The 27,715-nt window shown below is 37.9% G+C and overlaps 1 protein-coding gene across 1 annotated transcript in view; it reads left to right on the top strand.

Annotated features, from left to right (window-relative positions):
• LOC121298498 (beta-catenin-like protein 1) overlaps positions 1-21,346 on the top strand; it is a 30,801-nt gene extending 9,455 nt beyond the window's left edge. The window contains 7 exon segments of the mRNA XM_041225642.1: positions 1,613-1,761; positions 4,739-4,920; positions 10,383-10,480; positions 11,227-11,307; positions 16,900-17,037; positions 17,469-17,541; positions 20,922-21,346. Coding sequence (XP_041081576.1) covers positions 1,613-1,761; positions 4,739-4,920; positions 10,383-10,480; positions 11,227-11,307; positions 16,900-17,037; positions 17,469-17,541; positions 20,922-21,010 — 810 coding nt within the window. The 3' untranslated portion in view covers positions 21,011-21,346.
• The last annotated feature ends 6,369 nt before the right edge of the window (positions 21,347-27,715 follow it).

Genomic DNA, 27,715 nt, shown 5'->3' with positions numbered 1-27,715 from the left:
TAACTTACTTTCCTTTGTTGCTTGCATGTAACCGTAGAGATCTGTTAGACTCAGAACTAACCATAACTATAAATGCCAACCTGTAGTCCAGGTGCATAATACATGCGTCTTTCATGAACCGCATCTCTCCATCTTAGTAGTACACTACAGTAAATAGACCAATAGACCTAATTTATAACAGAACGTTGATTACAATATTACTTTCATCTCTGGCATTGGATACCTATACAGGCTGAACAGAGATACAGGAGGATCAGAGAGAGCATGTTGTAACTTCAGAGCTGTGCGGAAAAAAATAAATGCAGTACAGCCATGGTTGATAAGAGATAGCTGATCATGACAGGGCACAGGTTCAGTGATGCATTCCCACCTGTATTTTCCAAGCACAGGTTCTTGGAGAAAGCCTTTTAAAAGTACGCTGAAAGGGGTTTCAAGCACCCTTTTTTTTTTTTGAGACCCAGTACTGAACTGCAGTAGCATAGCAGATCCCTTGGGATTAGAATCGCTTTTTCAGTTTGCTATTGCTGTCAGCAAATCATCAGTAGAAGTTAGCATACAGCAGAGGTTTTCAAAGTGCCTTCAGTTAAAGTACGTGCCTCATACATTCTGTTGTGTTAGGAAGCAACATGAAAGGGTCGTGTTATTTGACTCTTGGCTGTTCCACGTAAATGGAAAGGTGTATTGAAACCAATTCCTAAGCAATCCATTCCAAATGTTAAATTCTCTCCCTAATTTCGCTCACCTAGGATAATATAACATATAACATATAACATACAATAACATAATAGAAACTAGTATGTGGAAAATCATTTGTAGAAAAAATAAATAAGGCTAATTAAAACATGTATAATGTATCAAAACTGGAAAGTGATCCAAACTGGCACATCTGTGTGCCCAGTTTATTTCATTATATTTATAAACATACATTTGAAGGAAAAGTTGTTTTTTTACTTTTTTTTAATTTTTTTTTTATAATTGTGTACCTTCTGAGTTTAATGCCCGTTGCTTTAAACCCCTTACAAAATATTTTTCTAATATTATATAACAAGTCTAGACGCATGCAGAATTTGTAAAGAAATAATGTTGTTGAGCTCAAATCACAACATGAGGGTTATCTGCTATGTGCATGATCGATCATGAAGGCATGTTGGTCAGTGTACTATTAATCAAAATGCCTGCCACAAGAAAGACCCTGCTCTGATTGAAATGCAAGCTGCGATAGATGACATGTGTTTCATTTGTTTGGTAAAGGAATATCAGAAACAAGTACTTTCATTGATGGCAGCCTGAGGGCTAATAAAAGATGAGAGTGTATTTTCTGTCGGCCTCTGTAAATGGCAAGCTAAGCCAACCCCCATTTACTTTAACCACCCTGATGTATCGGTGTCCACAGAAATACAGTAAGATGTATATCTGTAGGTAGAGTGTGTCAGTCTAAGTTAAATAAGACCAGACTACAGTTACAGTAATTTTATACACTGGTTAGGATTATATCAATTATCATTTTTTTTTATTTCTTTTTTTTATATATAAAGTAAACCTTAGATTTGTATTGTCAACAGACGGGTCCTAAATAAAACTATTGTCTAATAAAGGTGACTGGATTTGTCAGGTGTTCAAGCGGCCCAATCCGTCCACCGTAGAGGAGCAGGAGATGATGGAGAACCTCTTTGTCTCTCTGTGCTCCTGTCTCATGTTGGCATCCAATCGGGAACGCTTCCTGAAGGGAGAGGGTCTGCAGCTCATGAACCTCATGCTAAGGTAAGTTGCGTGCCATAGGAGGGAAAGGAAAACAAGAACAACTACTTTACACGCTTCACTTAAACACTTCATTTAAAAAAAAAATCTGAGAAATTTATTAATCTAATGTTTCAGCAAGTGTTTTCAGTACAAGCATTTACTTAGATTTCATTTACCTTATTTTATATTTTTAAAAAAATACACATTTTAGAAGTATTTGTAATTAATGTGCATCTGTTTTCTTCATACTGAAAATAATAACATCAGAAATAAACAGGCAATAAATACAGTTTAATGCTAGCAAGTACATGTTTTGCTCTTTTGAGCTGTTGTGGGATTAGTCATTCTAGATTAAGATGTTTTTATGATCGTCCTTACAGAGACATGAATTAACCTTGTTTTTCACTTGGATAAATGAAATGCATGTTGATAAATTAATTTTAAATAAAGCATATTGTCATTGTGTGATTGAGTTTGAGGGTTATATTACAGTCTTCCAGAATCCATCTAGAAAGTTATTGTGAATAAATTTTTTGGTCTGTCGAGTAAAGCCTGCAGCATATCGACACACTATAGCAATATGAGTCTGACTTCCAGTGATACAAGTATTCCATTACTGATTCAGAGGACAGAGCCCCACTTTCCAGCAGGGATTACAAAACTGACAGTTTAATCAGCTACATCCTGACAGAAATGAGCTACTTGACCTTAAACAGAAAGAAAAAAAAATCACTAAAAAAACACAGCCTGCCACTCCAATCATGCCTCTGGTGTTTTTTTTTTTTTTTTTTTTTAATGTCTGATGTTCGCTGAATAAATATTCCTGTAATCATACTTGGTAGAGCTCAAAATCAATAGATAATTATAGTAAGGCTGAATGTTTCTTAAGTTGTCCGTAATAGTTGAACCCAGCACGCTGCTCTCCTAACATCTTGCATTCTAAGTTTATGAGAATCTGATGATGTTTCTAACCTAGCGGAAGGGTACACCTCAGTCACCCTTTCAGTTTGCTGACCAATTGCAGAAACCAAGGGTGTTTGTTCAGTAATGTCAAATGGCAACCAGGAAATAACTCATTAATGTTTCTTACTTATGGAAAACATGTTGGACTGGGTCTTTTGAAGACTGTTGATAGTGAAAGGACATTGGTTTGGAAATACCATAGGAGAGCCTAGTGAAAAGAGTGTGTGTGTGTGTGTGTGTGTGTGTGTGTGTGTGTGTGTGTGTGTGTGTGTGTGTGTGTGTGTGTGTGTGTGTGTGTGTGTGTGTGTGTGTGTGTGTGTGTGTGTGTGTGTGTGTGTGTGTGTGTGTGTGTGTGTGTGTGTGTGTGTGTGTGTGTGTGTGTGTGTGTGTGTGTATATTAGCATCTATGTGTTTTTGTTCTGTATAGCTTTTAAACCAGCTACAGGTATTATGTACCATTTGGGATCAGGTAATAATGAATGCATGATCATAAAAAACATTTAACAGTGGCATCAAGGCCATGTTTCCCTTTTTCTCATGTCACACACAGCACTGATAAATTAGTGCATGTAATATAAGAACAATACAAACTTGAGCTCAGGGTTCATGAAAGCTCAGTCAAGGAGCCTGACAACAGAACAGATAGCAAACATAGCATCAACCCTTTCACAGCACTGGAAGAATAGGGCTGTGTTACCATCAGATTGACTGAGATAGGCTCTGCCACTCACTGAATTACTTGCCTCGGGTCTTATCTGGAGCCCTGTATTCATGGTAATGAGTTGTCACCAGCTTCGAAAGGCTGTCTTTGATCAATAGAAAAAACATAGGTCAAATACAGTTTCTCCTCGGACAGCCTTCAGAAGAACATGTTTCAGTTAAAAAGCCATAAACAAGCACCATTTGGGTCAGTGTTGCATCCAGCCGATAAGGAAAATAATCCTCCTGCCTTCTTCGCCAGTACCAATAATTAAGCTGGACATTCCTAACTTGAATAAGATGCGACAACTCAGTTTAGCTGTCCTTGGGAAATAAATTCTACGCATATTAACTTGGTGTCACAGATGTGTTTGTTGCATTGACCTTTTGTGAAAGGAAGGACATGGGTGGAGTTTTGCAGTGTTTTCAGTAACTACTGTTTACAAGAAGCATGGGTTAACGCTACTGATTATAGCTCATCAGAACAGTTTCCCCAGTGCAATGAAATGCTATATATATATATATATATATATATATATATATATATATATATATATATATATATATATATATATATATATATATACACACACATTTTTTGAGCAGTGATTCCAAGGGGAATAGAGCTCCCTACTTAGTCATTGGTACAACCCTACTGCAGAAACTAATAAATCTGAGGCCTGAATCTGCTTAGTCTTGGGAGGACTGAAAATATTTTAATCCAAAGTAGAATGGATGTTATCTTTGTTGTGTCTAATTCACACATGGTAGTGGTGGCTGGGTGGAAGAAAGTGCACGCATTGTTGGCATAGCAATTCCCTCTCAGAATGTGTTATCTCCGTTTTGACAGTTCTGGGTTTTTAAGATAATGATTATAACTTTTATGTGTAAAGGTTGTTCTTCCTGAGTGCTCCATAAGCTTAGCCCTTTCTCCGTGGATCCCCAGATACATGGTATTTAAATCCCACCTAAGGGCAGCCTGTATCTTTGCTGTCTTTAAAAAGAATATAAAATGTAAAGGTCAGGAGCAGTCACTATTTTTTCTTCCCAGTAAAAGCCTTTATGGCAATAACCTTTTAAAGTTACATCACTATAGGACAAGTTAGTATTCTTGTGATTTAAGCGGATTCACTTTCATATTTTGAATTTAATTAAAAATTCAACTTCTAGTTTTCTTTGGATGATTTTAGCAGATTTTCTTCAAGAAACTTGCTAAAAAATGACATTGATAGTATGCCTCTGATTTCACTTTAGCTTACTGTACTTGTTGTTGTTTTTTTTTTTCTGGAGCCCCATAGTCTCCTTTTCTGAGTCGCTTGTGCATTCACCCCCACAGAGAGAAGAAGACGTCTCGGATAAGTGCCCTCAAATTGTTGGACCATGCCATGATTGGCCCAGAGGGGTCAGATAACTGCCGCAAGTTTGTAGACATCCTGGGGCTACGGACTATCTTTCCCCTCTTCATGAAAACCCCCAAGAAAATGAAGAAAGCTGGCTTCTCTGACAAGGAGCATGAAGGTAAGTAAATACATATTAGGTAAAATTGGCTGGAACTGCACTGTTAGCGCTGTGTACCTTTTTTAAAATTGTATTTTCTAGCCATTCAGATTTGAAAGCCCCCTTTCCCTCCTCCAGCATAATTGCTGTGTGATTAAAAACAGTGATCTTGGAAGGTAGCAAAGAAATTGTCTTCCCCTAATTTAATGCCTTTTGGTTCTTCCAGCCCGCCCAAGGTGAACAGATTAGCTTTTTCTGTTTTCTCTTTCCTCATGTCTAGGACAAAATTAATTAATCTCAGACGTGCAACAACAGAAGAATAGAAAGCATAGATAAGGGCCCTAGAGCAGCATTCTCTGTTGGCCTGGCACTGTCAATCTACAAGGCTGCAGACCGACTGAAAACAGTTTTGGGTGGGCTGTGCTCTGCTATGACCTGAAGAGTGTGATTTCTGAATTCTGGGTTGGAAGATTCTAAATGAGTAAATCACAAACACACGTTTGCATTATGAAACGTCAGGCTGGTAACATTTAGTTTCAGAACCATTGTGAGTGGTCTGCCCATTGAGGTGCAATGCCTTATTCTGGGTTCTCCTGTCCGTTATCCATATTGGGGCTCCACTGGGTAGCAGCCTTGTGATAATCTTAACTCAGTAAGAAAACACTTGACACAGAACAACTAAGATTTCAAGGAATTACATTTACTTTGGTAAAGCTCTTATTATTTCTTGTCTGGGGGGAGAGGATTCTATGAGGAATCAACTAAAAAAAGCAGGTTTGACCTGAACATGGAGTCCTTGTCGCTTTTCTAATCACGTGGGTTGGTTAAACAGTGGCATCTCTGAAGCACTTTCCTGGAGGAGTTAGTAGACCTTCATTTCCTTTTGATTTATTAATTAAAGAGGAAAAAAAAAATATTGCTTAAGAAAGCACAATGTACTCTTATGGATTCATTAATTATGAGCATCTGCAAATGAGGATTAAAATAATAAGGAAAAAAACCAATCTCAAACATTATAAACAACAAGTTTGATCCCCACAAAATCCCTTCTGAAATATAGAGAACTTAATGACGGAATAATAAAACCACGTTTGCATACAACATGAAGTGATTAAATTGACTTGTATTAAAACGGCCGTTGGTATATACAAATATCTTTACAGCACAGCTTTTTAAAATGCTGTATTAATGGAAGGAATAAAGCAAAGTTCTGTTCTATATACAAATACATTTTAAATATTTTAAGACTGGAGTGGATATCATTGCGGGTATGAAGGGTCACCCTGTATTATAAGTTGCAGTTGGTGCTGATGGCTCATCTCTGGGTCAGAAAACCAAATGTTCAGATTTTCCTTAAGGTAACACATTTCCTGAGTAGTCTTTTCCTGCTGTAGACTTGTCCATTAGCATATGACAGAGACACTTCTCAGTTTCCACTGTGCAGTTTCATTGGCTTCACGCTGGGCTTGAATGCCGGAGACACACATGGCACACACTCACTTAATCAGCATTCCTCTCTGTGACTCGTGGCAAATGTAATTAGAGATTGTCAGACACAGGCATCATTGATCAAAATGCATCCCATAGGACCACAGAAATATTAATAATACAAAAAAAAAAAAAAGCTGGCTTGAGCTTAAATAACAATTTGTTTAAGCTGCTTACAGACCATATTTCTTATTTTTTCTCGTGTTTTCATAAAAAGCATAATTTAAGGCCTGACCACGAGTTATGTCAGAGTTTGTTCAGTAAAGACATTGAAAGAAGGGCGGCAAGCATAGTGGATGGCTGAAAAGCTTTCTTGTCCCCTGTGACTGCTATGGAGGCGTCGATACCTCCATACCTGTGTGCCACTCCTTTTTAATACAAGTTGGTAATACATTTTTTTGAACAAGTTATTCGGAGTATGAGAATGTGGGGAAGGAGAGGACTGTCTTTACATTTATAGACATGACTGGGGATGTACTGTTTGTTTAACTAACCTACTTGTGTATTTTAATCTGTGTTGCTTGATTCCTCAAATTGAAACATTGTCCTACTTTTTTATTTTATTTTTTTAACTTTTCCACAACAAAGTTACTTTTCAGAAAGACTGTTGTAGTGTAGGGTCTTGGCAATAGCAATAGACTACAGGGTATTAGATTTTTTCTGTCATAGGGCACTAATACCAGGGATCAGGCTTAACTGAAAATCACTATCTGATTTGAAAAATGTTAGTGTTTTTCAGATCATTTTTCTAATCTCGTAATGAAAATCGCTTATTTTAATTGAAGGATCGTGGCAACTAGCAAGTCATGATCACAACAGTCCAAAACATTGGGAATTACTAGTGTTCACAGCATTTTAAATCTTCATGCAAGTACAGTTACATGTAATGTGGTCCTTGTGGTATGTAGATGACAAAACTACAGCTTAGCTTAACTTGTGTGTGAATTATGTATCATCTTACAGTAAATACAATATTTAAACATAGGCAACAGCATCATCAACATATCCTTAGTAAGTTAGGTACTAGCAGCAGTGGACCTGTAATGGTTTTCGTTATTTTATTTGAGCAAAAACTAGGTGACCTGCACTGTGCTTAGTAATGTTGCTGTCCTTCCTGCTGGCGAGGCGACTGAGCAGCAGCTTCACAGGGTAGGACAGAAGGCAATGCAGTTCTTTTCCTCGCTCTTTTCTGGTTTTGAAAAACTCCCTGACCCGGAGCATCTTCTCACCAGAAAATGTACAGCAGCCTGTTTGTTTCAAAGCTAATAAAGGCTGCAGTAATCTGTCTCTGGGAGATAGTGTGTGTGTGCATTCACGTGAGCTAATGAAACAGAGCTGGTTACAAGAACAGTTTTTAAATCCTCTATTTGTTTATTTTACCAAAATGACCACTCAACACTAGTGTAATCTGAGGATAATGTTCTAGCCTGCTGTTGATTCCGTAGCTATATGTATACATGTTAACACATTCATTTTGGTTTAACCTGCAAGCTACTGGTATGTCTCCTTTCCTGTACTTTATATTTGAAAATTAAGCAAAAAGTCACGCTTTAGGTTCTACATTTTTGCTTCTTTTTCTTAAAAATCTACAAGATTCAGCAGCCTGTTGATGACTACTTCTTTATTTTCTTTTATTGACAAGGACCTCTTCTTAAAACACTCTCTCAGCTAAAGCCAAAGACATCTCTGTCTGAAAGACTTTCACCAACTCTGACTGAAATCCTGCTTAAATTTCAGGCTGAAGTCATTTATCCTTAAATAAATAAACCCTGCAGAAAAAGTAATAAAATCGACAGTTGCAGTTGTTGCTAAGCAACCTCACAAATCATTAGAAACCTCCAAGTTAAATAATTAAAGCTTTCAAGTTATATTATTCAGTCTAGCGGTTTGTGTGCCAGGAGACCTTGGTTATGAAGCTCCACTCGTCACTGAATAAATGTATGACCTTGTGCAAATCGCTGTACCTGTTCATGGCTCACTCCCACCAGCTAGAAACTAGGTACTGTACAAGCAAAACTCAAAGCAGCAACTCTGTTTTACACAGGGAATATTGAGTTATATAAAGAGCTGAAGCTACAATAGCTGGATTGGCCTGTGCACTAGACATTGCTATTGCGTATTTTTCCAACCCATCTGCAGTATCTTGTATGTTAGCAGGCTGTCCCCAAGGACAAGTCTGTCCTTAGGGTATTAGTGATAGTAGATGGGATTAAAGCAGGTGTACAACTTGCTATAGGCTGTTTAAATATCCTATAATGTCTAAGTCTTGTTACAGACAACCAAGACGAAGTGTCTAAAACATGAAGAAAAAATGTCTTGGGTGTTATAATGGATAGTGCGACAGCAGGAAAGTGAATTCCTTAATTCATAAAATCAAATAAAATCAAATAAAAAAAAAAAGTGGGAACTTTTTTTTTTGTACCAGAAACAAATGCATACTCGACTTGAATGTCAAGTAAGCATGTATGGGAAAAACAGGTCCCATTTTCAATACGACACAGCTTGAAAGAAATAGCGATGCAACATTAAATCAATTCTTACCACTAACAAATCAGAATAAGCAATACTAACAGGAAGCTGTTCAGAGCAAGTAAATGCAAGGAGATTTATGTGCAACAGAGTGCTTGTTTTATTAGTTTTAATGAAGAAAAATATGTGCACAGATTTGCATTGCCCTGACTTTCTATTAAAGATGTCAATGGATTCAATTTAGATGCATAGACTCGTAGTTTCCAAACCTCTCTGGTTTGCAGCATCAAGGTCTGGAAAAGCTCCTAGCCTGTGTAAAACCAGTTTCTTTGTCTTAATCATATGGCCACATGGTTCCCTTTGCCAGGCTTCCTCGAGAGTAGAGGACGAACTGGGCACGTTTTCACCCCGCTCTTCCAATGAGGACTGTAATGTGTAATTTGTTACTAGTAAATGAACCATTCTTAATGTACTGCAAATTTCAGTCCCTGCAGGGGATTTAAGGACAGGATGGGAATGCTGTGGGAAGTTTCCTATTCTCTGGCTAGCATGGGTTGAGTGTCGACCCCTACTGTGTTATAAACACTGAGGTGTTCCTTGGAGGCTTCATATCCAAGTACATACCAAACCCAACCTCAATGCCTAATTTAAAGAAGGTATCTTCATTCACGCAATTATGATCAAGTCCACAAATGCATTATGGATACCTGGTTGTTTGTTAAAGAAAAGTATAAGAGGTTCATTGTAGCCTTACCTGCTTGAGGACAGGGCTTCAGTAGGAAGCAGCATATATACTTTATTAAGGACTGTCCACTTGATATCACCAAACAAACAAATTCATTAGGTAAACCAATACTGAATTTGCTGCTGCTCAGCATTCCTGCCCCCAAGCTAGCCAGTTAATGCTGCTGTCTGTACAGAAGGGTCTTTTATAACCATGAAGGATGTAATTCAAGTACAAACATGATGGGTAGAAGAGCTGACTGTAACAGCCTCAGTTTATTGAAAATTGATATGGCCGCCTTTCACTTGCCATATGTCGCCAATCCTAATAAAGGAAGAATTTGAAGTATTGACTTGGGCTTTACAAAGCTGTTCAACATCAATCAAGGAAAAGTTTAAGGTATTTTATTTCTCACTCCTGTTTTAACTAAAGATTTTTTTTTGGAACTTCTGTACTGAGCATGCTGACCTTGTGGTACTAACAATGTTTTTCCAACACTCCTGCTGTGCTGTGAAAGCAGACTGATCCAGAGCCCTGTTTTTAGTGTTTTTTTTTTTTTCTCCAGTTTTTAACTTGCATCTGTTTTTTGTTGTTGAGGGAATAAATGATGGTGTTTAAAATATTAATGTGCTTCAAATTGTGCATATGTTGTACTATTATAACCATCGTAACCCTTTTCATATCTCCCATTATTTACCGTAATATAGTACATGCAAAAGCAGAATAAAGTCAGTCCTTTAAATGTATATATTGTTGTTGATTTAGTGTAAGGTTTTTAATATTCACTGGTCTACCCTTCCAGAGCATGTGTGTTCCATTATTGCCACAATGCTGCGGAACCTGAAGGGCCAGCAGAGAACGCGTCTCCTGAGCAAATTCACAGAGAACGACTGTGAGAAGGTAAGCTGCCTTTCCGAAAGGTGTAGTCTTCAGATGTGTTCTTACTCGTCCAATCCTCCACTTTACCTTTCCAAACTGAAATATAGGAACAGACACACAACTTCTTTGTACTTGGTATAAAAGACAAATTAGCCTTAAGTAAATGATGTATGTTCGTTAAGTAAGCATTTAATTAATTTTGTGTTGTTTTGACAACTGGAATTTTAAATGTGGCAGAAAATGAAAGCCTTGTTTGTGCTTTATTATTATTCCCCCAAGGGTAAAATTTGCTTTGGTTTCAGTGTATTTATCCCACGTGCACGCACATATGCCGTATTAAAATCTCTATACTGTAGGCAAGAATCTGAGACACTGCAGGTATTGATTGCCCTAGGATAATGGCTTTCCTATTGATCACTCCAGCAACACCAGAAGTGGAATTCCAAAGAGGTTTGAAATATGATCGCCGCCGCTATCTCCAATTTGCTATTTTACAAAAGCGCTGCTTGCCATCATGCAATATTATCTGCCACTGTGAATATGCTATTGCAGGTCACGTTTTAAAGTAAGATTGATTCAGAAACATTGTCGGGCACATTGCCCCTTGTCTTCCCAGTTAGTTTTCTTACTCCCTATTTGAAAAGCAGCAGGGCTTCAGGATGCTTTGCTAGCCATTGCTGTCCAGGCAGCAGCAGGTCCTTGGTCTGTAAGTCTCCATCCCAGTTCTGTGTCAGCAGTGTGTGTTTCTGGCTTCCTTTCACTTCCAGGTTGACAGGCTGATGGAGCTGCATTTTAAATACCTGGAAGCAGTGCAGGTGGCCGATAAGAAGATTGAAGGAGAGAAACATGTAAGAGACCCGTTTATTTTGGTGGAGCTGAGACCACAAATCTCTGATGGGCAGGTTTCCCCAAAAAGGGTTTTGCGAAGCTACAATTGGATTATCCAAGGCATATTGTTAGGGGCTATTGGATTTTGACTTAAATGTGAAAAATTGCACAAAACTGAATGTATTGTGTATAAGACATGGCCAGGCCAACATGGTATAGCCACAATAGTTTACCAAGGACCAACCAGCCCTCTGCTTATATTTTACAAGCTAAATTGATGTGTCCCATCTTCAAATACATGCAAAAGATTTTAATGAGCAGTACTTTGTAATTTATTACACCAGTGATGCAAAAGGCTGAGGTGAGACATTAGTTCTTCATTTCACCCCTTCCTTAATGGGTTTCTGTAATGGTGACTGGCATAACTGGTGCAACGTTCAAGGTGGTAACAATCCTTTCAATGCCCTTTGCAGAACACAGTCGTTGTGCATTCAGTGAAAATTGTTTGCTTGGGGTACTGCACTTCTGACACGACTTGCTAATTTTTTTAATGTTTTTAAAAAAGAGACTATAGTCTGTCAGGGATGCAAACATATTTAGCGTGTAAGGATTGGATTGTAGAATATATTTGAATACAAATCACCCAAGAATATTAACAACAGTTTGCCTGATATCAGTTGGCCACATAGCTTAGTTTTATAATAAAAACAAGAGATATTAAAATTCAAACTAAGTTGAGTAAAAATACTTTGCAATAACGTGCAAAGCTGCAGGGATCAATTAATGGCATAGCTATGCTTTTCCCAGCAGCTTTTTTACAAACTGTTTTATTGCCACAGAGACATTGACTTATGTAGCTGTCTGTTGACCTTCACAATCCTGAGACAGTAACCAAGTTTTGTTTTTAGATGACTTAAAATAATGAATGAAAATTCAGCCTTCTGCCAAAAGAGAGCAATAATCATGTAATTAAATTGCTTCCAGGCAAACAAGGATTTAGAGAGCTTATATTCGCCTTACAGCAGAACAGAAAGAGTCTTAAGCCCTGGATATAGGTGAACAGATACTGCATAGTCCCACATATGGGGGGGGGGGGGGGGGGGGTAGAGATACATGTCTATCCAGCAAAAAAGTAATGCGATTGGATTTGCAATGTAGCTTATGAGATCTGTGTCCGATATATTGGGTTGCTTTCTGAAGGAACACCACCCAGATACGTGAGCAGGGGTGGTAATGCTAGGCCATTGATCCTCCTAGGGATATATATATATATATAGGTGGTATATGCAGCTCTCACAAAAAGGAATGAAGAGATAATTAAAACTATGTAGGCTGCTGGTGATAAAGTATATACTGAAGGTGCTAGGGTAAGCCAGTCTACTGTACTTTTTATTATTGTACCTTGCCACTGTGGCCTCAAAAGTAAGTGTTTTATTCCCTCTAAGAATAGAACTGAAGAAACAGGAGTCTGGTTTCGGGGTAGGATTGGATTGCAGCTGCAGTGTTAAAGTTTTTGGTCACGCACAGACACAAAAAATCTATTTTGGTTCTTAATTCTCAGACCCCTGAGACTGCACTCTGTACTTCCACTGAAGGAAAGAAACACTGAATTAATTTAAACTTTGAGGTCCAGTAAAAAGTAAACTTTCCTTGTGAATGTTTTAATTAAATATTAAGAGAGCAGTGTCTGGAGTTTATAATTCAGCTTGATCGTATGTGATTCTTCAGGTGTACACTAGTGGCATAAGAATATTAAAGGGATTATAGTTGAGCTCCCTTAGTGAAAACTCCAATAAAAAATTAAATATTTATTTAACCCTTTCAACACTAAGTAATCCAACTTTATAATAATATAATTAAAATGTCTAAAACTGTTTTGTGTAAAAATATCTCCCTGTGAATATGTTTCTAGATAAATATGTGGTGCAAAATCATTTTATAAGCAGCAATAACATTTTGGTATAACAGCAGTTTGCACAACCCACAAAATAACAGGGTGGTTTATGAAAAACAGTAGAAATACATGACAGGTGTTAAATCTGGAAGGTTGTCATCAAGGCTGTTTTAGCAGGAAACCAATAATATGGTAGCAAAATAGCCCAAGCTTTGTAGCCAGTTGCAGAGGAAAAGAAATAGCAGCTCTAAAGGAAGAATGCTGAGATTGCGTGTAATTGATTAGCACCAATGGCAATTAATTACTGCCACAGCTCTGTCAGGTTAATAAAGATTTCTGCAGGTCTGCGGGCTCTGAGTAACTACTGCCAGAAGCTTGAACATCTGTGCTCCTAATAGTGTTGTCATAGCACTGCCACTTTGACGGTGTTGAAACATTTTGAATGCAAACATTGGGAGAAGTAATTATAGCGCACAGGTTTTATGGAACGGCAGTAAAAACAGTGTTAATTACTTTGAGATGTAAAATTTGTTATGTTCTGGTAAAAAAAAAAAAAAATAAATAAAAAAAAGAAAGTGATATTGCCACAGTACTGTTTACAATCTTGGTAGCTTTCTGTGTCCTTAGGAATAGTACTGAAACCGTATACTACACTGTGCTGTGCTGCTGCAATAGTGAAAGACATGCTATCTGCTGTCGGGTAGAGATGACACGTTGGTCATCATTGCCAGTTCGCTCCGAAGTGAACCTGGCACGCTGACTTCGTATTTCGTTGCTAATTCCCTGATTCTCTATATAAGCGAGGAGAGCCTCAACCTCCAAGGGCTTGGGTAGCAAGCAGAATATGTGTTGTACATTTACAACAGGGGCTGGTACCACAAGCTTTTATATGAAAAATATGAATGCAGGGGTGTGGACTGGCTGTTTTAAAACGAAGGTGATGTTTCTTTAAATGCTGGTTGAGGCTTTATTGTGACTGATGTGATTTTATAAAATATGGATTTTGTTGTGTGTTCAAATGCTGTTCCCTGCTACACTTGTAATTCAAGATAGATGGAGGAATTAACTGAGCAGTGCCTCCTAATAATCCATTGTTATATTGAAGGTCAAACTCGCAGCAAAAATGTTTATAACTGGAACCAACATTCTATGTACTGTATAAAAACAAAATAACAAACAGAATAGTAGCATAGGTTGAATAAATTGTATTGATTATTTATTTAAAAGTGATTTTTTTTTTTTTTTTTAGTTTTTGTGTCTATCTTTTTTAAATGTTTATCAAGTATAGAAGATTCCTGGTTTTCATTCAGAAATAATGAAACGCCCCCAAAAGGAGAACCTCTCAGTTGGATTGTTTTACATAACCAGCAATAGGCAAACTCTACAAATGTTGCATATGTGCAGAAGAAAAGCTAAGATGCATTTAACTGGAATAAAATATACCTAGTAGTAGTATTACAATAATATCATAGTCTGTTTTTGTTTCTTGTGTTTTTTTTATTTTTAACTGTAATATGGTATTCATTGTACTTCTGTTTCCCAGCTAATTCAAAATGAAAGAATATTGGAACATTTTGAAAGAATATTCTAAGATGAAAAGCCCATGCTCCTCCTAGCCCCAATATGGCATGGTGTGTTTTTCCATTCACACACTACAGAGTGTATAGTAAGGCATAGACATGTTCTCTTGACTTGTCCCAAAAAGGAGAAATTGATATTTCCAGGCTTTGAAAGTAGATTCCCGTTTTCTGCTTACAGTTTAGTATTCTAATGGCTCCAGTCATAATCGTAAATGCCTCCCTCGGTCTATCTCAGCATTTTTACATTACTTCAAGGAATATCACTTGCATGGGTTTATTCTGTTTTGCTTTTTTTTTCTCGCTTCTGGAAGTGCGGGTCCCTCACAAATAAGCTGATGTGACAGGCCTTGTAAACACAAAGTGCCAAGCACAAGGAGAGAGCTGATAAAATAAGGCAGGGGATTTAATCCACGGTGCGTCAGCCTGGATTTATTTTCTCTGATGTGTGGGTGGGAGGCGAGATCCACAGTAGCCTCCTACATTGCTGCTAATTTAATATCACAGCAAGTAGGCACAAACACCATAACATGAGTCCCCATGCATCTTATCTGGTATCAGGCAAACCAGATATCCTGGAAGAGCATGTGTTAATTGACCTCCTGTGCTTTAAGAGCCACCACAAAATAAGCACCCCTTTCTAAAATACAGCTGCAAGCAATGCATTTTAAAAATGATTAAGATGAAGAAAAAGTAAGTCTAACCAGAGGTGCTTTAAACAATGCAGTATCTGTGTCTGTCATTAATGTTTCACATTTTTGTTCACAAAAAAACATTTTTTGCAGTATTCAAATACAACTGTAAATAAGGTGTGCGTGCGTGCGTATAAGCAACGTGTGCGGAACGTTTCACAAAAATGGGATAGGGTTACTGTTGTCCAGGGTGTTATGTGCCCCCCTGATGTGGAAGGAGAATTTTGTTTTTTAAAATTATTAATTTACCCCTTCATATACTGTCATGTGCATAAACTCCCCCCCATGTCCTTCTGCCTCTACACTACTCTGTTGCATGTTCATTTTGCAGAATACCATTGCAACAAGGCCTTGCCAATTTCCGTCTGAAAGCTTATGACCGAAAGGGAGAAGCTATTTCAATAAGAGCAATTAATTTTTTGCAAAAATGCCAACTGTCGTATATCTTGTGGGACAGCTGCACAATAAAAGGAAGTGTCCTTCTAGCTGAAATCTGCCAACACTGAAAACTGCTGTGATGCTTGTTGAATAGTGACAGGGTGCCAAAGTGCCAGGTCTTTCAGCTGAAAATCAGCCAAACCGGAGTGCTGAAATCCCGGAGCAGAGCCTGCTAAGACTAACCTCAAATGGGAATAATGTTACTTCATGTCCTGTATTTTTTTAAACTCTGTGTCCAGTCTGAAGAACAACAGACAACTGGCTAGATGGCTATGGAACCAAATAAATAAAGCAGCTGTCAAATTGTTTCTTGTCTGTTGGGTATGAATAACAGTGAGTAGTTCTGAAATGAAAGGTGTTGACATCATAAACATTTCGCCAATTAAGATGTCTCTATCAACAATGTTCTGCCCTTTCGTTGCATTTGCACATTCCAGTCCCTGTCATTGAAAATCCAGTATTGCTTTTTTTTTTTTGCTAGCTTGTTTGTTTTCTTTGTATTACTATTCTAGATTAAATGGGAAGATAAATGCTTATACAGGCAGCATGTTTAACACTTTCTTGCATAACTCATTGAAACTGGTGGAACAAAATAGTGCAAAATAAAAACGATACACTTGTGTCAAGTCTGGACTGCAGCATTAATAATGAGGTAAGGATGTTTGTTGTTTTAAACTTCGAGGTTTTGCTTAAATCATCTTTATTAAAAAATATGTATAACCCTGTATTTTTTAGTAATTCAAATTGTCACTGGCTAGGGAAATGGCAGTAAAGATGTACGAATGGATTAAGCAACTCACAGATGGATGAGTAAATAGATAACATATGCAATGGATGCATATGTAGGTGAATAGAGCTCTACATGCATGAATTCATGTAATAATAAATGGTTACATAGATTGATCAATATAAAATTGGATTTACTACTGGGTGGTTGGATTGATGGATTGGTAAACTACAGCAGAAAGTAATGAATTGCTTGGGTGTTTTTTTTTTTTTTTTGTTCCCTAGGATATGGTGCGCCGAGGCGAGATTATTGAAGACTCCATGGAAGAAGAATTCTATCTGCGTCACTTGGATGCTGGGCTCTTTGTCCTTCAGCTGCTCTGCTACATCATGGTGGAGATTAGCAGTGCCGGCATTCCCCAGGTAATTAGAGAAAGCAGCCAGCTGCTCCCTCAGATCTGTGGAAACCTGTTACAGCCATGCACTTCTCTCTTACTGAGTTTGTCACTCTTCTGACTCGAGCAATAGTGATTAATTCTCCTCCAGCCGGCTACTTAGTTTTCATTAAGCTTGGTCACAGGCAAGTGACACCGAGCGCAGTAAGCCTTTCATCACCAAATGATATGCAGAACAGTGTCCTCAGAAGAAAGCTTTGACACAGAATGAAAAATAGTTGGAAATGAGGACAACGTGCCAATTGAGCATTTGTTTAAATTTTACTGAACACTTCAAGGTTACAAAGTGGAGAGCCTGGAATAAAGATTGTGTCTGTTTTGGGTGTTGTAAAGAAAAGATCAAACAGACATGGGAAGCCTTGGTCGCATGAATGTTATTTTATGTATTTTGTATTTTAGCTTCAACAGAGAGTGCACCAGATTCTGAACTTGCGAGGCGGCTCAGTCAAAGTTGTGCGACACGTCTTGAGGGGTAAGTCTTTGATTTATTTTTTATTATTTTTTTTTTTTTAAGCGAAAGGTAGTACTCGAGTAGTGACTTTCATCAAACAGGTAGGTAAGATAGATCACATTCAGAACTTTCAATACGCAGTCTGAGGAGTTCTAAAATGAACTTTAACATAAATTGTCTAAATTCTAAAGGGGGCTTTAATCCTTTGTTGGGCCAGCTTGTCAGTGATGATGAACAAAATGCCAAAAAGCTATTGCCCAAGACTGGCACTGGAGGTGGCTTTTTGAAAACAGTCTTGTACCATCACAGTGTTTTACAGCTTGGCACCTTACCCAGCCACTTGTTTTTCAAAAAGCCACATTAATATAAACAAGGGATCTGTGCCAGTTCGTTGGCACTGATGAAAACAAAACAGTGTAATAAAAACCCATCTGCTGAAAAACATAAAGCAGAGCCAGCATTTAGCTGTTGCCTGTTTTGGATAAAATTGCAGTCCTTTTTTTATATATATATATTCTGTGTTTTCATACTTCTGCTGTGTTTTAGTGTTTAAAAGCAAAACCCATACATATTTATGGAGTTAAACTGTAATACAGTAATTCTTTGACTAAGGACCTGGTTCAATTTATGTTGAGGTAAACGCTGAACAATATGGAGCAATGTTAATTTCATTTGAGAACGTAGAATGTCTCTGGATTCCAGTTATGCCAGGGAAGGTCCATTTATTCAGCGCACTCAGTACTGCATCTCCAGCCCTGCCCCACCCCTTGTTCGCTGTATTTATCACAGCTCTTCATAGTCATGCATACTGATCACCAAACTCCTCAATAATGCTATCCAAGTCATTATTTTATTACTATAACATCTCAAAAAGCTTTGCAAATATCCGCAATTTTCTTTGAGCGCTGGATGTGGAAGCATCTATCTTGTCTGTGGTGAAGGGACTATGCGTGTTGCTCAGTTCCACCTCCATTATTTTTTCCGGCTTCTCTCGGCCATTGAAAGCTTTTCTATGCTTTTTCCGGAGAAAAACCAACTAGGGACCTGTGATTGACGCCTTTTTGATGATGTCGGACAGGGTCTGACACCGGACCAGAAGGAACAATTTTAATATCGGACCTGAAATGACGTAGGACCGCAAAGGGCGTCTGAAACTTTCTTCTTCTTATGTCTTTGGTCCTGCTGTTATTTAGCACCCATCTCCATTGTGCACATATTCTGTCGTGTAGATTGTCTCACTCGCTCCTTTTGTCCATTTTCTTTTGCTACCCATGTTTGTATGGCAGTCTGCCCGAAAACAAGACAATAGACAAATCCTACAAGGAATGGAACAACGTGCTTAAGATGCTACTGCAAGGAAATAGATTGTAGGTTAATTAAGTGTAGACTTGAATGCTAATCAAGCCCTGTTTTTTTATTACTGCCTCCTCCACATGTCTTGGCCAGACACTGGGGAGGTGTACCCCAAGGAAAGGCTGCTTGAAATCAAAGTGTTTTCCGTTTCTCTGGTAACCTGAAATTCCTAGGTACCCCTGCTGTGACATCAAATAATTTCTCACCGCCACTGCCAAAATAGGGGAATCTTGGATTGTGTTTGTGTGTATCCTGTATATAAGAGTACAATAAAATGGCATATTTGTTTCTACAAATTACATCCCAGTTATGCCCTTATGGGGACAGAAAAAATGCTTTGTCAGCATCCTCTTCAGAAACACTAAACACAGTGAGGGCATTTGGTCCAGATATGTATTATCCCTATAACATTATAAAGTGATCACTGTAAATCAAATATAAATCCTCAGTGCTTGTTTTACAGCATTATAGCACCTTGTAAAACTACACAAACCCATGACTTGTTGTTCTAACACATTTGCTCACAAGACAGTGACGAAACTGAAGCTGTGTGCTGTATGAACACTTCCACATTGGGGTTGCTGATATTTTTTTTATTTTATTTTCCATGACAATTTCACACCCAGTTTCTCAACCCTTTTAAACTCTCTTAAACTTGTGTTTCTAACAGGTTCGGAGCCAATAACCAGATTGTATTTACTATACAGCTGGTAATGCGACACACCGTATAAATTGCAGTTGAATTTACAGTTCCATGGCCCTCTGAAACTATGCATGTCTGACATTGTTAATTTATGTGGAAATGCTTTTTCTGGATGCTAACCCCACCTCCCCAGCCAGCCTTCATAGCTAGTTTTTCTGGTGCTGAAAACGTTTCAATATATTTTCACTTTAAATGCTTCTGCAGCTTGAGTGAAGTGTGTGTCTGTGCTGCTTCGCTTTATTGTTTTTCTCTAGTAAAGACAGCATTGTTAGATGTTGCCAGTCATCCTGAGGGATTGCAACCTGTGGACGTATTACGCATTGAGGTTTAAATAGTGCAAATCTCAGTATATGGAAAGCCTAGTAGGATTAAATGCTTCGTTACCAAAGGATTTTAAAATGCACCAAAGCCTGTGCTGTATGACTATTTCTGACATTGAAGGTTGCTGAGGTTTTTATTTTCCATAACAACAAAGCTTATGTTGCTTCCTTTTGACATAGTCTTGGAGAGCTGCCCTTTTTAATATGTATGAGCTGCCAGAGTAGCAAGGAGACTTCTGCAGGTTTAATTGGACATGACTGTACTGTGCAAGCACTTAAATGGTGTGTGTTGTATTGGGACCAGTTTAAAGCAGGCTTGGGCCACAAGGGGTGAAAATGAAAAACAGCTTAATTTACAAGTTAATTTTTTTCACTGCATGTGTTTAATCAAACCTGTATCCTTCAAAACAATATGATGGCATGTGTTTCAAATCTTAAAGGATGAGAGAGTGTGACTTTAAAATACTACAGATGCATGCTTTGTAAGTGATAAGCGTGCTAAAGCATTAGTACTAGAAGAAATTCATTTGAAAAGCTTCCTTAAGGAAACCATTTCTATCATGTATGTGACCTTACATCAAGAGCTGCCAGACTGAAACATAATATAGAGAATATTTCAGAAAAATATTTTCATAGTAATACGGTTGGTTAAGTCATTGTTTCGTTGATGAAGTAGATGTTTAGCCTATTGTGCAGAACATGTGCCTAGCTAAGGTAGCAGCCAATAAAATATCTAAATCTCGTCTCTGACTAGCTATGGTCTTCATAGGCAGATCATTGTTTGGTCTTTCTCCTTGCTTCCTCTTTCCAGGGAAAGGATCTGTATATTTGACCCATAGAACCGTTAGGGGCATACATAGTAACATGGCTATATTTGTACAGTGCCATTGATGCCCTAGCAAGATTTAACATTTATGGCGCAATGCACCAACCAAAGCAACCCATCACTGCTTTTTAACCAGCTCTGGATCACAGTGTATTGTTACTGTTCAGAATTTGTAATATGTATGATTCATATTTTGCAGAGTTTGCGGAAAACCTAGGAGATGGCAAGAGTGAAGAATTTAAAGGAAACGAGAAAAAGACCATTCTTGACTTACTAGAAAACTTCTAACCTATCATACTTAACTGTGAAACAAGTGTTCTGAACATCTAGATCAATGGAGGAAATGTTGTAATTCACTGGTACCTTGTAACGGTTTAAGACTAAGTTCCAGGCAAACCTTTTTTTGTTGTCATGGTTTTACTGTACTTCTTGACCTGTATGGAAGCAGGATGTTGATGCTAATGTCTGTAGAGACATGTTCTTGAATGGCATTCCAAGCGGCGCTTTAAAAAAAAAAAAAAAAAAAAGTAATTCAGACCCTTGTTTAAGGATGTGTCTTTTACATACCTTCTTAACAACATTTTTTGTTTTGTTTGTGGATGTAAATTACTTATTTTAGATATGTGTGTGTGTATATGTATGTGTATGTATATATATATATATATATATATATATATATATATATATATATATATATATATATATATATAAATAATCTTTGTTAATAAAGACAGAGAGTCTGTTAGAGTGTATAGGTGAAAAGCAGTGATGTGTGAAATTAAAGATTGCATTTCATTCTGTACTGTGTGTGTGTGTTTGTCACGCTCCTATATTCCTGCAGTGGTTCTACTATTTTTGTGTTTTTGTAGATTCTAATACATCCTATATAGCTATGAATGTCATTTGAAGAAAAAAATAAATAAATAAAACTGATTTGCAATTTTGAGTGGTTCTGATATTGAGCCCAACTTGTTTGTCTTGGTTGCAGTCCTGAAACATGGAGTTAACTCCAACGTTACACCATCATGCTTACTGTCATACCTAAAATGTCTTAACTATTAGTCATTGCATCCCCATTGATTGTGACAGAGCCATTTCACTTGCTGATAAATAGTAATAATTATAATAACAAAAGTGACTTGTTAAATGTGGTAGCTGTGACCTTTTTACTATGGTGCTAAACTGTTCTACTTGCCTTTTTTGGATACAAGATCACCGGCTTTATCGCCTTGTCATATTAAATGCCTAGAAGTGACAGGCTGCAGCTTTACCACTGAGACTCTCTGTCTGGAAAGGATCAAGTTCCCTGGTAACAGGCTGTCTGCAGTTCTTAACTGAGCAAATGCAGAGCCCAGGTAGGTGTCACAGGTTGCTCTCTCTGCTGACGCATCCAGACATCAGTCTGAATTCTGTCTGCACCACTGCACGTTCTAGTCTGATGCGTTGAGGTGGAGACTTTGGAAAAAAAATGTAAGTGTTGTTTCCTAGCTAAGTGTAAAGTTGCCTGTACATTTTATCGTTACCAACATAATGATATAAAAATGTATTCTGTCAAATGGTACATTTGGGAAGTGGAGAAGCTACCCATCCTGAATTTAATAAAAGGAATCCAAAAGACAGCACGTAATTGCTAGCCGAATGGATAAAACCAAGTCATGCATTTTATTGTTCTGTTGAGCTCCTGAGGTTGCTGCCCCTCATTTTGTCACCCAGATTGCATCCTGTCACAGTTAAGAATGTTTACAGTGGTAATTTCACACACTTTATCATCATTTAACATGCTTTTTACCCCCCAATTCTTTCCTGTGCTTTGTGATACATTTTGCTGTGCTTGGCTATGCCTTATTGCACCTTCTATTATTTTGAATTACTGCATTTTAACATATTTTTAGCAATCTCCAGATATTTCCCAAGGACAAATGACATGACAGCAAAACCGTTTTTATTCTACTACTATGTTGAGGGAGCAGTTCACTTTGAATGTTTTTGTCCTAGTTTTACATTCTTACACCCATTTGTCATTTAAAAAAGACCTGTCCAATACGATGTGAGGATTGTGACAGTGATGCAGTGCTAGGGTTATTCCATTTCTGGTTCGGATTGTGCTATTCCATTGTGACTTTGTTGCATTGTTACACCATTCTTCAGTCGTGTGGGTACGTCTCTTTGCATGCAGTTAATAAGTCTTGGTGTCAGGGTTCTGGGTGATCCCAGATGCTCAACCAGCAAGAGGGAAGTATAAGAAGACTTCTTTTATGAGTGGGTGGTGGTTGCATACCATTAATTACCGTTATTAAATGTCTGAATTAATATAGAGGTTCAGGGGTCTGTACTGTATGTAATCCTAAAATAAGCTATAATTGCTTTGAAAATCTGTTGAGGGTGCCACTTGTTCAGTAATAAATGGTGCTGTGATGCTATCTAGTTAGTTACTTCATAGCATAATCTTTGAATTGGGTTGAGAAAAGCCATGTGTAATGAACGGCTGATTGGTGTAAACTGCTGTATTCAGTAATATTGATGCTAATATGAACAAGAAATGAGTGCCATTGCATTATATTTCTCATATTCTGTCTAGAATCACTTTGCAGCAAACACCCATAATCACTGATTATGTTATGACAGTGTTATATTATGAGCAGTCATGCAACAATTTCACAGCAGAGCACTCATGGAATAATTATCTTTCTAAAAAGTGAATCAAGTGCCATACTAAGTCACTTCTACAGTTTGAAATCTAGATGAGGAGGACGTTCTTGTACTGGGAGACAAAGATTTCAGCAGTCACAGGGATGAAGCAGAGAATAGCAAAGGATATTAAATTGGTCAAGGCATGTGTGAATTTAGGAGGCTGTGTGCGCTCCAGTGGTTAAAAAAAAAAAAAGGGGGCTTGTAACCAGGAGGTCCCTGGTTCAAATCCCGGCTCACTCACCGACTCCCTGCGTGACCTTGAGCAAGTCATTTAACCCCCTTGTGCTCCATCTTTTGGGTGAGATCTTGTAAGTGACTCTGCAGCTGATGCATAGTTCACACACCCTAGTCTCTGTAAGTCGCCTTGGACAAAGGCGTCTGCTAAATAAACATAATAATTTTACACGATTGTCAGAATGACTAAATACGGGCCATAATGTTTTCATTCCACTTTGCATCTATCAATGAGAGCTTGTGGCTAAAAGTTTTCAGGGTCGCTTGCATGGTGGGACAAAGCATCTTCACTTTAGGAACATGGGGAAATGATCCCCTAAATTGTTTAGTTGAATCATTTGAACCTTCATACAGCTCTTCAAGTGGTTCATTGTTTAATTGTACCAGTTAAATGTTGAGTGTTCTCCAGGAACGTTGACAGTCAGGCCTGGGTGTGGAGACCATGGTGGAAAGAACAATAAAAGGCAGCAGCAGCAGACTGCCCTCTGAGAGGCAAGAGCCTTGCAAGTGTGCCGTAACTACGCTTCTCGTAATAATTAAGATAATTATCTAACTTTTTTTTTTCTGCTGCAGGCCTTCTCGCTTCATGAGGCAACAAAGACGTTTTTAATATTCTCTGCATGAATATTCATTAGATTTCTGGCTGAGACTAATGTGGCAATCCACTTCAGATAAACATCTTTAATGTAATTGGATAATTTGTGTTAATCATGCAAGCAATGGCAATCCCCCCAAAAAATGAAAGCCCTCTAAACACATGTTTATTGTGAAATGTGAGTGATGTTTCAATTCCCCGACTACTGCAGTCAGAACTCTGTAAGATCAGTTTTATGTATGTATGTTTGTGTGTGTATATTAATTATGTTTTTGCTAGCATTGGTATTATCCCGCTGTCCAAACCTGTCAGTAGTTGTGACTGATACCACTGTACTGTATTTACAGTATAATTGTAAATCTCGAAAAACTACTCACTTCTAAATCTTTTGTAGTCATCTTTTGTATTACTTTAGTATAAATACACGTTAATTTGGATTCATATGTTGTTTTTTTCTGACTTTGTGTGAACGAAAAGACACACATTTTCCCATTTTCCCATTGGAAATAGTGATATTTTGAAATATCACTGTCCTGGTCACAAAAGCAAAGTTTGCGAGGAATAATAGCCATTTTCTATACTTTTGAGGCATAAGCAATTAGGAAATAACACTTAGTACCCAGGAACAAAAATTGTGTTACATAGTTTTATTAATTGGAAAGTCATTCAGGCTCTTCTAAAAGAGATGTCTCAACACAATCTTCATGTCTTTGCTGGTTCAGCTGATAGTGATTTCCTAGGTAGTAATGTCTGGCTTGTAGTAGAACTCCTCTGGGGCTCAGTACACTAAATATCACTGAGAGACTCTGCCAGCAGGTGCCTCGTGATTAAACCATGACCTGGATCAAAGAGTCCGATTATCATGACAATTGCATTCTACATAGTGGCTACTTACTGAAACATGATCCTGCACTGTTCTGGTCTATACTGCTTGCCACTGCTAGTGTTTGAGCTGCTGCGCAGTCTCTGAATCACACTCTTCTGTAGTCACTGAGAGGTGACAGTGTTTGATTTCGAGTGGTAGTCTTGGATGCAGATGCTCTGGTTAGAATTTACACCCACTGAACAGCGTATGACAAGCCCTTATATAATGCACAGTTTATCCAATGCCACCTGCATGAAACTGAATTCACTGATATAAAGGGATAAGTCAAACTACGTTAACAATGAGGCAGATACAGACTCCAAAAAGGAGTTGTATTGAGGTGGGTATTTCACAACAAACAGTGCTTCTAATGAGTGAAGGCTAGCACAATAATGACCATAACTATGCCTTCTACCTGTATTTGAAACTCAGAGAACCATCCCCTCATGATTATATTTTGTTATGTGTGTACATGTCTATTGGCAGTGCTTGGGCATTATTATCATTTCATCATGGCACGGTGCCCCCGGCTGTCTAGTGCAACCAGCTGAACACCGCAGCACGTTTTATAAAAGCTTAATCCGAGTCAACTCAAATGTAATCAAAATAACACGTTGTTCTAATTTATAGCAGAACGCTGCAGGGGTGACGAGGCGTGTCAGCGAATGTCCCCTATTTATTCAGTCCACGTTGGGCTGTGTTTGTAGATGAAAGTAACAGATTGCACTGAAGATGGAAAGTGGAACTTCATTAGAAGGTACAAGATAATCTATTTTCGTCATCTAAGAAAAGTGAAATCACTTGCCCGCCATATGTGCTAGAACAAGACTTTTTATCACGCGTGTTTGCGTTATTCGTAGGTGTACACAATGTTAGGTGTGTGGGGGTGAGCTGAACTAAATATACTTCTCCTGTACCGCTCTGTTACTATCATGCCTTCTGCAAGATACGGTGTGTAGCAGAAACAGTTAGATGTGACCCTGTGGAGATATTACGTTTCATTGTTGTGGCTAAGATAACAGTAATATATTTAAACCACTGGACTGAAAAGATCTATCCTCGATATTTAAATTCTGTATTTCTCAAATCGTCTGTATTAGAGACATCGAATGTCATCACGTCATCAGCCTTATTCAAAATGATAATTCAGTACTGTAGAAAGTGAAAACAGATCAGTGGTGCTCATCACAGCTCAGCAGGTGATGTAAAATTTCCTAACCATATGAGAGAAAAAGGCACTAGTACACAACTCTCTCTCTCTCTCTCTCTCTCTCTCTGGATGATTAGCTCAAAGTGTGCAATTCGCAATAGGGGTTTTTATAATTAATGAGACTGCGTGTTGGCCACAGTCTGTTGCCGAACGCTACTGTATGAGTAGTTTTCCTCTAAAATTATGACAAGAGATATGTTTGCCTTGTCTGACGTATGTAGTGTTTGTCGTTCTTAATTATTTGCAATATATTAATTACAGTATACAGTCGTTTCTATGGTGCATATAAGTATGCTAAGGCCGCAATGATATTAATCTTACCGAAAATGATTCCCAATGTATGTGTGGTTGTGTGCCCTTGATCAATAATTCATCTCGCATATTTCTTTTATTTTTGAAGTGAAGTTTCTCAGCTGGTGAAAGCAGGCGGCGGGTGTTCCTGCATAGCGGGAGCTGTTCACCGGCGCTGGTGCTGAAACGTCAGAAAGTATTTTCCGCAACTCGAAGAAACTTGATTCGAAAGCTGTATCATTGGAACATCTAACGACACGATTTACATAGCAGATGTTGCATTTTCGGATGTTCTGTAAAAAACAGACAGCTTAAGTAATTTAAAAGTCAATTAACTCCATTCACAGTTATTTCGTCGTCTATAATGAGTTGTTTGGCACATTTTGTGGCGGCTTCTAGATTTTTAATCATTTTTGAAATGCGTGCTAAATGCAAGGAATGCACAAACCCACGAAATTAAGGTTGCTTAACACTAAAGCCGTTTATTCGAATAAGGAATATAACTTTTCCTTACACATAAATATGCAGTACATAATATACAGTATACAATATGCAGTATATAATCAGCTGTTGGCTGATTTTGGGTGCATGTGAATAGAACATTCAATGGGGCTTTAGCCCCTGTCAATCATTCAAATGGAAAAGAAAAACTGCCTCTGACGTTTGACGAGAATACACTTGCCGAGACGTATTCTTTGGCAGTGGGTCTTTTCTAATGCATTACAATGAATGACAGTCAAACAAAGTACAGCACATGAGGAATGTTACTGTGGTGTTTTTTTTTTTTTTTTTTTTTTTGTCTTTGTCGCAGTTGCATGTGATATTAACAGACAGACAGACACACCCTACAGTATGTATGCATGTTTGCATAAACACATTTTGTGAAAATTAACACAATAAAGATCACGGACTAGATCACAATATAAATGTTATATATTGAGAGAGTGATAGCCACTAAGCAAATTATAATACTATGTACCACAAATAAACCATCAGAATAAATCACCTATTGATTACTAGTCACATCTAGTTAACAGTCTTGAGTGATGATACCTCTACAGGTGCCTTCGGTTGCATCCAATGCATTTATATGCCTACTTATATGCA

The sequence above is a fragment of the Polyodon spathula genome, chromosome 23 (genome assembly GCF_017654505.1).
Source record: "Polyodon spathula isolate WHYD16114869_AA chromosome 23, ASM1765450v1, whole genome shotgun sequence".
NCBI classification, from domain to species: domain Eukaryota; kingdom Metazoa; phylum Chordata; class Actinopteri; order Acipenseriformes; family Polyodontidae; genus Polyodon; species Polyodon spathula.
The sequence above is the reverse complement of the archived record's forward strand: the minus strand, read 5'-3'. Positions and strand labels throughout refer to the sequence as shown.